Genomic DNA, 11,337 nt, shown 5'->3' with positions numbered 1-11,337 from the left:
ATAGACTTAAAAGATAACATTTTTGGTCCCTTAATTATTACTACCTCGTAATTGTCGTCCAAAAAAATTGATATATTTTTATATTTAAAAATAATTTAACTTTATGAGATGATCTATAATCATATAAATATTTAAAATTTATTTTGAATCACACATTTTAATTTTTTTTATTTATTTCTTAAATTTTATGTCAAATTAAACTAAGACAATCTGAATTTATTGAATTTATCCTTAAAGTTTGTCAAAAACAATGCTTTTGATCATCCTTATTGGACTAATTCTTGTTGTTATATTTAAATAGAGTTGTGTATTTTTTTTTTATTCATGAGAACTAACATTTTTTGAAGTATAGTTTTTGTATTTTTCTTAATAATTTTTATCTGCTACTTCTGATGTCTAGTGTATTTTTGAGATGTAATTTATATTATTTTTTTATTTATTTATAAGGTTTGGCAAAGTTTTTTTATGCTTTGGAAACATCCTCCTTATCTCCCGGAGTAAAGTCTGCGTATAGTCTATCTTTTTCAGACCTCACATTGTAGGGCTATACTGTATAGATGTTGTTGTTGGCGCAATTTTTGATGTTGAGGTTTCTAGAATTTGATGGGACCTTCTCGTTCTCCTAGTTAATTTTTTTTTTCTTTTTTTGGTTCTCATTGAATCTATCAATTAGAATTTGTTATAGGAAGGAGACTAAAATGTTCAATTTTGACAAACTTAAAGGATCACAACTCTGCAAGTGTAAATTTAAGGTGCTTTTGTGAACTTGCTCCCAAACTGCTATAGTATATTTATTTAAGTACTATAAGGAATCAAAAAAAAAAAAAAGACTTAAAAGCTTTCTGACTTTCTTCATGCACTTTGGCAGTGAATTTAAAATCTCTTTTTTTTTTTTTTTTTTTAATCTCCACTGACTAAATTTCGAGCAATTGCTGATTCATTTTGAAGCTTTGGTTCTTCTTTGATATATTGAAGCCAAATTCTACGACCCACTATGGTTTTGTAGTAAAAGATTCAAGTTTTCCCGAGAAAAATGAATCCCAAATATGCAGGAGAAACCTTAAAGTAAAAAGGGCAGCCCGGTGCACTAAGCTCCCGCAATACGCGGGGTCCGGAAAGGAGAAACCTTACAGTAATTGTTGTTTTTTTGAGTTTTTTTTTTTTACCTGTTTCTTTATAATATTCTGCTTGAATGCAGGATTTTTATTTTTTCCTTGCATGTGGCTGTTAATCTGAAGGGGAGTCTCAGAACAATAGTAATGTTATACTCATGTGACTTATAGATCAAGGGTTCGAGCAGTAAAATTAGTCATGCTTACAGGATGAGCTGTAAGTCACAGGTTCGAGCAGTATGCTTACATCAAAATGACCTATAAGTCATGAGTTCGAGAAGTAAAATTAGTCATAACTTACACTAAATATAGGTTTTGAACTTGGCACTGAACCCATAGTAATGGGTCGCAATTAAATATTTGTACATATTTAATTAATTTTCTGATACAAAAACATAGTCTAAACAAAAGTTAATGTGTTCGTTTGAACCAGTAACTAATAATCTCCCTCTGCCATGCTTGTGTCACACCCTTGGGGTTCGGACCTTCTCCGAATCCTATATGAACACGAGATATTTTGTGTATTCAAGCTGCGGAACTTATCTGAATCTTGTATAAACGCGAGATGTTTCATGCATTGGGCTTAATTTGAGTTATGTTATTGATGCGGCCATCTGGAGAAAGAGAGTGAACTACTCTTGAATGCCCATAAAACAATGTCAGATGAATTGCACATACTTTAGGTTTCCCTTTAACCTTTTGTTCTTCTTTTAGCAAATTTTTTGTGTTTTCTTTTAAGTAAAAAGATATCATTAAAAGTGTAGCACAGTTAGTTCTATCAACTAGAGACAAAGAACTTTTTTGCATTATGCCCTTATAAAGAGTTTCAAGCATTTGTTTTGTTACTCTTAGATGAGAACCTTGCTAGTTGAAATAGTAAAGAACCTTTTTAGTTGAACACTAATGTATTTCACAGATATATCTGCATGATTTCAGTGGCGAAGTTAGGAATTTCATTAAGGGTGTTCAAGATTTCATATATATCCATAAAAAATAATTTTTTACCTATATGCGCAGCATAATCTTCTATATACACTGACTACGGGACTGACCGCCCTTCAGTCTATGTGGTTTTGGTTTTAGTTTTCTTTTTCCCCGTTCTATTTAATGAATCAGTTTTGCATGTTATGCTTACTCGTAGAACAGATTTTTGATTAAGTTTCCTATAACAGGCTTTAAAGTTGCTTCAATATAAAAGGAAGTCTGAGTGATGAGGAAATTGCTGATCTCATCACTCAGACTTCCTTTTATAATCCCTGATATTCTGAGTAAATCAACATCTTTCGGAGTGTCCACAATTCCACACATCAAATCCACATACTCAGCCACCTCAAGAGTACTTCCATCTTGATCACCAGCAGCAGCTGCCTCATATGCAACTAAGTTTCTCAATATAACTTCAGAATCAGAATTTAAGGTGATCCCAGGGAGGTAAAACATTTGTTCACCTTCCTCCTCGATAAATTTAATATCCCTGATGCCTCCTTCTGTGAGCTTAAAATTTACTTTAGCGGTTTTGTTGAGTTGTGTCACTGATGGGATTTCAATCTTATCTACTGAAGGCTTCTTTTCCTCGTTTTCCTTCTTGACCAAACTTTTGATGTAATCCCATGGCAAACTGGTCAGGAAACTAAAATGTCTCCCTAAAAGCTCCCCTCCTGGAAGGCCAAGACTAGCAGTAGTCTCCACAATGCGGGTAACGGAGCTGTAGTATTCGCAATAATCTTGACATATAACATCTTCATCATCTGATTCATGATATTCTGCTTCTAGAATCCCACGGTAGTTGATGATCAAATGGTGCAAATAAGCCAGCAAATGGGGACTATTGACGCTACGGAATATGTTCTGGTTTGTCAGTTTGAGGGGAGAATGTGCGTTACAGTATTTGTAGAACAGCCTCGTAAATAAATTGCTATAAGATTGATCGAGAGCCTTTTGGGTTTCAATCAGCACAAAAGATGGGATTTGATTCTCTAGCATCACAACATCTTGAGTAAACATTCTTTGTTTAGTATTGACTTTTTGATATCGTCCATAACTATTCAGTAAGTGTAGCATGTATAGAGAATCAATGGCCAATATCCATGCTAAAGTTTGGCCTTCAAGATCCAAGTGCTTATCGTAGTACCCTCGAATGAGTTCCATGACCGAACACAGCTTGTTGATAACTTTGTTTGCAAAATCTTGGACTTGGTGGTCGTTCAGGCAACTTCTGGCTATCGTTAGCTTGTGATGCCTATTCGTGGCTAACAACTGCGGACCTAAGTGATGGTATGGTCCAAGGCCTATTTTTTGAGGGGTATAAGCTTGAGGCTTAGTTTCAGCAATGATTTTGGGAACTTGAAAAACACAAGTGGTGGTTTCAGTATCTACTGTCAATTCTGATGTAAAGGTTCTTATTGTTTCATTGACCCAACGTTGCTCGCTAACATTACAAGTAGTGATAGATTCTGACGCCATTTTTGTGATTGGAGTTTTTTTGCCTCTTTGGAAGGATTTTGGCTTGGATCAATGGTGAAGCACCAGTAAACTTATGTTGATGATGCATTTAATATTTTCCAATAGCTGACCACGTTGTTTAATATTCAGTGACCTTATGACTTTTGGAGCTGAATTCAGTGACCTTATGATTAAGTTAGTAATTTAAAGAACTGATGGATGTGTTTAAACTAACTTAATTAAGCTCAAATAAGCATACGCGTTTTATATAAGGAATTTACGTGGGGTGTCTTTTAATTGTTTACCCTATTAAGAAAAAGTTGTGTAGATATATACACTCGCCACGATTTCTCCTTATCCATTATCTTCATATGTTGGCTTGAAAACTGAAGACTCGTTGCTTATTTGTGATTATGTTGGATTGGTTTTTGAAGATACACCTTTCTTGGGTTTTATTGAAGCTTATTTTTAAACGAAAACAAAGTGGTTGTATAAATTTTTAAAGGTTTGAGTTTAATTTAACAATTGAAAATGGTGGGGCTGACATCAGAAGGTTGAATGGCAATTTTGGAGTCATTTTGAGTTGTTTTTGAACCATTTGAAGCAAAAAATGTGTAGTGGAAATTTCTACATCTACATCAAGTCATAGTGGTCGTCAGAATTTTTGGCATATTTTGTCGATCACCATAACTGTTGTTAAGGTAAGTCTTGTGACTGAAATCCTAGTGATTCGTCAGGACTTGTGATAACGATCGCCATAACTTGATGTTGATGGTTAGGAAGCCTTGCCCAATATAAAATAAGAAATTCTGGAGACCCGTCAAGATTTTTGCTCCAAATTCTAGTGAAACAATTATTTTACCGTTTTTCTAAACAAGGTCAAATTTTAGACTCACATCAAAACACTCTGTTAGTGCAAAATACCCGGGTAATTACGCATGTCCCAGCAATGTCAAAAGTTGTTATACTGTCGCTATAACTTTGAATTTTTGTGGTATCTATATCTTTGATGAATTGTAATTCGGTTAATTACTAATCCTATCGTATATAACTTGTATAATTCACCAATAAATGCACTAATCTATTCTTATATAACAGGGTCGTCAAATTCTTTGAGCTAGCTTTAGTTGTTTAATAGTATGATGCATAATTTATACCTATACGTTTTTCGTTCTTCTATTTCTTAGTTGGAACTACAATTCCCTTGACATCAGAGTATGTTCCCACGACCTAATTATCTTTTTTTTTTTCCTTCCATGTTTCAAAATCTGAGGTAGCCGCTATTAAAATGTCACTTAATTAGAATATTGGTTCATTATGGGCGCCACTATGTCAGCACGAATTCAGTCATTAAACTATGTTCGATTGATTATGTCCCCTTCCCAATAATTATACCTTGTCTTGAAGCATAGCTTTACGATATAGCTCATCAGAGCAAGCTGAGAACCATAAGCTCTATTTGGCACGGAGCATTGATTTCCCATAAATAGAATTATACGACCCAAATTTAGGTTGTTGGTTGTAAGTCTACTTGTGGCCAGTTCAGCCTTCGAATTAGGATGAATTCACAAATAGTTGCTTTTTAGCTCCGATAATTAAAATATAACATTTATCCTAAAGTTTCAACTTCTACAAGTTAAACTCTAGGATACAATTTTAGAAATTCACTTGTAAAAGTTCAAACTCCAAGAAATTGGTTATTGAAGGATTGAAATTGGGTCATTGGCACATATGCCAAACAACTTTTTCGCGGAGCATTAAGTTTATATTTTTGTATTATAATATCCCACAAGTTATGCCCACACTCTTAAAAAATTTGTGCCCTGCTAGACATAAGTTCGATTCTGGAGGACATATTTTTAAAACCAGCCCATTTAAAGGACAAAAGTGCAATGTTTTCTCGAAATTGGCCAGTCCATGTTATTATTACTTTGGAGTCAACCTACTACTGCCAAATGCATTGGACTCCACTCTAAGCCTAGGTCCACTTGAAGCCCAAACACTGTCATAAGACAATAGCTTCAGCCTTCAGTTCCTCATTGCTGGAAAGTTAACCAATTTGACTAGTAATGTTTTATTAAAAAATCCGACTACTTTGGAGTAAAATTGAAGAGGAACGAAGAAGGGAACAGTGAGAATTGAACTCATGAATCTTGCAGAATAGACTGCTATTGATATCACTAAACTATAACTCTTGTTATTGATTTAGAAATAATTTAAAACAGTTGTAAAGCTTTAATTTGAATAATAAACTCTGGAAGACAAGTGATTTTCAAATAGCGCATAAATTTTTATTTCTAACCTCTATCTTTATATGGTTAGTAATATAGTATCATTCACAAGAAAAATCATGTTGGAAATAAGGAACAAATGATGATGATATTCATGGGGTACTCTGGATATTTGAAAAACAACAATTATGCATAGAATATTTCAACCTTAATTTGTCACAATCATGAGATTTGATCGAGTATCGATCAGTAATATATTAACAATAAATTTACTTTCTTATTTCAAATTGTATTATGAGGTTACTTAGGTAAGTGGATGTCTTGATCACTGGTCCAAATCAATTAATTAACTTATCTTATAGTTCTACTTCACGGGGACTACCTTAATCCTTGAGAGAAAATTAATTATAATGGGAAATATCAAGTATAAGCTAAATAGTGTAGAAAAGGTGAATTCATATATAAGTTCATTATACTTCAAGGGTCAAACACTTCTGTTTCAAAAATATATGAAAAAAATTTAAGACTACTCCGATCCATAGGTGTTATATTATCTTCTTTTAGAAGATTAAAAAACTTTTATATAAAGATGTACAAATTACAACAACAACTAGCGCCTCAATTCTAAATAAGTTGAGGTCGGCTATGATTCATAAAAGATATCTGAGAATTTGAAAACAGATTTTCAAATAACTTTTAAAACAAACGCCTAATGAACACGATAAGCACACGGATTTTGGTCATTTACAATGTTTAAAACTTTGTTTATGTCATATTGTGAATTGTCATTGTCATTTCAATAAGGTTGTCTAATATCAATAATTAATTTTACCATTCTTCAGCCAACTCATAGATGTCGTGTTCTTTTAATTTTAGTGGCCCCATGCAAAAGCACTTTTTGGGAGAATTTAAGTCGTTAAGAAATTGAATTATTTAAATTTCTAAAAAGTAGAACAAAAGGCAGTTTCATTAATTAAAACATGTGTCTTATTGATCGAGTGTGTTATCATCTCATCTAAGAAGGAGTAATATATTAGAGAAATTATTTATTATGTCTTCAACACATCCTTTCACGTGCGAAATTAATTCTTTTTCATGAATCAAGCCTGTAATTTATTTTTTAATAATTAATAAATAGTGATTAGACTCGAATAAAAAATTCTACCTGCTATGATTCCATATTAAAGTGTGCTGCTATCCCATCTCATGCAACCATTCAACAAGAATCAATGACTCCTTAAAATTTCTTTCTTGTAAGTGTATTTTCTGATATTCACAAGTTCTTTCTTTTTCACGGTTGACATTTGGAAGTCACTTATGAAAAACCATTTACGTTGGAGTATAAAGAAACAAATTACTTTAGAGTGATCTACTTGTTACCTACAAGATCATGGTTATTGGTAACAACATTTTTCTTTGTCACTCGAATATTACTTGACGTTATTAAATTGCATTTATTCTATTGATGATCAATTGTGTGAATGATCTCATAAAATTTGAACATAGTAGAGAGAAATTATAACATTGACATCGAACAAAAATAATTGAGTGTTGAAGCATCACTTCAAAGAAATTAAAATAACTCATAGAAAATGAAGTAACAATTGTCAATGCTCAATGAAGAACCACGGACAAGGGAGATACTGCAAAATCTAGGATAACTCTTTTCGCCACAAAAAAACTGATTTCCTGTAGTGTAGTTTGATAAGTGTATTTCAAATACCAGATGGTTATACAAAAAAATATTGAACATGTACAACCAGGCATCACCAAAAGGAGTAGCAGGACGATGGTTGGAATTCCTCAACCCTTAAGAAAAACTCTCGACTTTGAACCCTAAGATCGGAGAATTTCTTGATAAGGAACAGTTTACCCATTTAACTAGTGGACTTACCCGGTGCGAATTCAAATTAGTCTGATATAGAAACGGCTTCTTCAAAATATCAAACAACAAAACGTATCTGCACTAAATTGTTCTCCAACATGTACCCAAAAAAAAAAAAAATTGTTCTCCCACAACTCATTCAGGTTTTTTCAGATGTACCCGCTGGCTATATGTGGGGTTATTTATCTCCATTGTTTTTTCCACTTTATTTTTGTAATATAATATTTCCTTCTGTTTTAATTATGTGTTTTTTTTGTCAGTTTTAAAAAATATCACCTTTCTATATTTATAAAATTTTAGTGATACTCTCTATTCATTAAGTGGCTTATGTATGTATGAACAAGACCACATCCAATATACAAATAATCCAAAAATTAAAGTCATTGGTTCAAAATTCAAATTCTTTTACATACACAAAGAAAAAAAAAGTACAAATCAATGGTATGAATAAAAAAAAAGATTTGCCGATTATAATAAGACTTGATAGTTGATAGAAGCATCTTTTCAGTTACGTGATGATAAATTTGTTTAATTATTGCATGGAACCAATTGAAGTTCCAAAACTATGGGCTCGCCTCCCACCATGTGGAAAACAATTAATTAATACAATACATACTTTTCAAACAGTTGTTGTATTCTTTTTCTACTTTTCAGCCTCAACCCATATAGGACCACAGAAACAAGTGGATCCTATTCAGTTGGTCTTCATAAATAATTTTATTTATATTTCATTAGAAAGGTTAAAAAAGGGGAGATGATGACCAAATGAAAGTGCTAATTTCAAAAGCATTGGTTTAAAGAAATAATTAAGCCATTATAAAAACAAGATTAGTATAACTTTTGGTTCCTTTAAGAATAATTTTGCAATTTGTCAAGCATATGGTTCGGTCCCAATATCAGATTCCCACTAAAGACTACTTTTGACAAGTTGAGGTTGAAGATTGAGACATTCAAACTTATTGAGGCAGTATGCTAATGCTCAGAGAATTAGTTCTTTCCTATTTATTATTTTTGGTTTCATCGGTATTCGTATTGGGCCCTAATTAAATTTAGATTTGTGCCGGGAAGTCCCATATCAGGAGATAAAATGCTCTCTAACAAAAGCGACTCTATACCGCAAAGCTCGAGCTCGAAAGCGCTGGTTAAGAATAAATGAGTACTTATCATTCCACCACAACCCTTATTGGCAATTCTTTTGTATTCTAATAAATGAAAAAATGAATACATCTTGCTTTAATCGCTTACCCGAGCTACTTCTTAGTCAAGTAATTCCTACTCGGACCCTCGTACTTCCTTTGACTACTCCTGAGATAAAAGGTAGTTTTGGAAAATATAGCCATAAGTCACCTATATTTTTAGAGTTTTACTTCTTTGCGCTGATAATGTTATCACATAAATTTTATATTATCATGTCACTTTAAAGAACAACAACAAGATACACAGTATAATTTCATAAGTGGAGTCTAGAAAGGATAGGATGTACTTAGACCTTACCCTACTTTTATGGGATAGAAATTCTGTTTCCGATAGACCCTCAGCTCAAAAGAAATAGACAACATCATGCCACTTTAAAGATAATCACGAAATATCATTCAAATTAAATTGGATAGGTATCTTAAAAATAAAAGGAGGTACCGAGCTAAAACATGTTAAAATGCAACAAAGTGTAAAAAAAAATAGAACTATGAGTATGTACAATTAGTTAATTCCATATTATTGCTCTCTTCATATATTTCACTTTATTTAATTTGACGTACGTAGTTTAACTCGGCACAAAATTGTTTAAAAAATATGATTTTAAACTTTTTAAATATGTTATAATATTTGTATAGTTATAAAAGCTAAGCTTCTTCTTAATAACATATAGAAATGTATCTTTTTTAATATAATAAAATAATAAGGAAATTGTGCCAAACAAGGTAGAATGGACAGAGTATTACTTTATGATTTTGGGTTCTAAAGGCATGTCTACACTCAACTTGATACGGCTACCTTATTAATTTGGGGAGTATGTATATTATAAGTCATTTGAAAGATAATTGCAGGTGTGAGTCCATATTGAACTACTTTTGAAAAGTAAAGTGGTTAATGCATGTATATATAATAATACAGGATATTTGCTATAACAAGTTAGGGTAATTTTATTGGGTTAAAATTTCTTCTGCCACCAACTATATATACAACTTAAACTCATTAAGTTAAATTTATATCATAAGTCGTGTTCCTTGTCATCGGACAACATAATATATAGAGATTCAGGTGATCCCTACACATGATTAACCAAGGGAAAGAACTTATCAACACCAAATATTTAAATCAAATACTAATTCATCATGACTAAGTCATATACTAGCATCTATTGTTGATAAGATTCAGATTGGGAGAAACACCAAATCAAACAACAAACGCGGAAATTAAGATAGTAAGAAATTAAGAGATCAGAATTGAAGAATTGAAGATGAGAATAGAAGAAAGAAGGGATCAATTCATCTAACAATTGTGACTAATCTACATTGGATTGGTTACCAACACCTAATAATCAACAAACAATTTTATGAATTCAATCCAAGGAAGAAAGAGACTTAAACTCATACATGAAAACCTAATCCTAGATTATGCAAGAGAGATTCAAGGTAAGAGTTAAGGGAATCCATCCACTACCTAAAACTAGCTAATCCTAGCTTAACCTAAACGCCATAGAAGGAGAACTACACTCAAGAGAATTTCATCATAAATCTCAAGCTACGGAATGAAAATAGGCTAAGGCAAGCTTATATAGTTTGGCCTTTACATGCATAGCCACAATTATTTAACTACTAGTCGCATTTTGCATTAAACTACTATTCCCTATTACAACAAAGACCCAAAGTGTCCTTTGCGGAAATAGCCCCATATGACCCTTCTTCACTTGAAGTGCAATCCTAGCCCCGAATTTGCACTCCTAGAGGCTATCATGACTATGAGTCCAACAAGCTCTGCAGGTCCTGATGGTTTTAATGGTAACTTTTTTCAAAAATGTTGGCCAATTATTAAGAAGGATGCCATTGAGTCTATTCAAGACATTTTCAAGGGGAAGCAACTGTCGAGGTATTTCTCACACACTTGTATTGCTCTTATTCCTAAAGTAGATCCCCCTACAAGCTTCTCTGATCTAAGACCTATTAGTCTTAGTAATTTCTCTACTAAGATTATTACTAAAGTTTTGTCAAAGAGAGTTAATACTCTTCTACCAAAACTAATATCTGAAAATCGGAGTGGCTTTGTGAAGGGGAGATTAATTATTGACAATGTTTTGCTGGCTCAGGAAATCATTCTGGGTATCTCTCAGCCTAATAAAGGAGGAAATGTTGAGATTAAACTGGACATGACTAAAGCCTATGACAAGTTATCATGGAATTTTCTTATGGTTGTTTTAACCAAATTTGGTTTTTCTGATTTTTTTGTCAATCTGATATGGAGGTTAATTTCATGGCACTAGAACTGGTTTTTTTCAATCTGGTCAAGGTTTGAAACAGGGGGATCCTTTATCCCCCACTTTGTTTATAATTGCTGCTGAGGTTTTTTCTAGAATGCTTAACAATCTTACTATTAATGAAAATTTTATCCCTTTATGCATGAACAAAAAAGGACCTTGTATTACACATCTTGCTTATGCTGATGATGTGGT

At 32.7% G+C, this 11,337-nt stretch overlaps 1 protein-coding gene across 1 annotated transcript; it reads right to left on the bottom strand.

Moving 5' to 3' along the window:
• Window positions 1-2,064: 2,064 nt before the first annotated feature.
• On the bottom strand, window positions 2,065-3,695 carry LOC132638823 (putative UPF0481 protein At3g02645). Its single transcript, XM_060355583.1, has one exon. It carries the CDS (start codon window positions 3,573-3,575, stop codon window positions 2,244-2,246), a length of 1,332 nt encoding a protein of 443 aa, XP_060211566.1. The 5' UTR covers window positions 3,576-3,695; the 3' UTR covers window positions 2,065-2,243.
• Between the last annotated feature and the right edge of the window lie 7,642 nt (window positions 3,696-11,337).

The sequence above is a fragment of the Lycium barbarum genome, chromosome 4 (assembly GCF_019175385.1).
Source record: "Lycium barbarum isolate Lr01 chromosome 4, ASM1917538v2, whole genome shotgun sequence".
NCBI classification, from domain to species: domain Eukaryota; kingdom Viridiplantae; phylum Streptophyta; class Magnoliopsida; order Solanales; family Solanaceae; genus Lycium; species Lycium barbarum.
The sequence above is the reverse complement of the archived record's forward strand: the minus strand, read 5'-3'. Positions and strand labels throughout refer to the sequence as shown.

Coding starts and splice junctions, on each gene's coding strand:
- LOC132638823 (XM_060355583.1), bottom strand. CDS start 3,575: ATGGCGTCAGAATCTATCACTACTTGTAATGTTAGCGAGCAACGTTGG.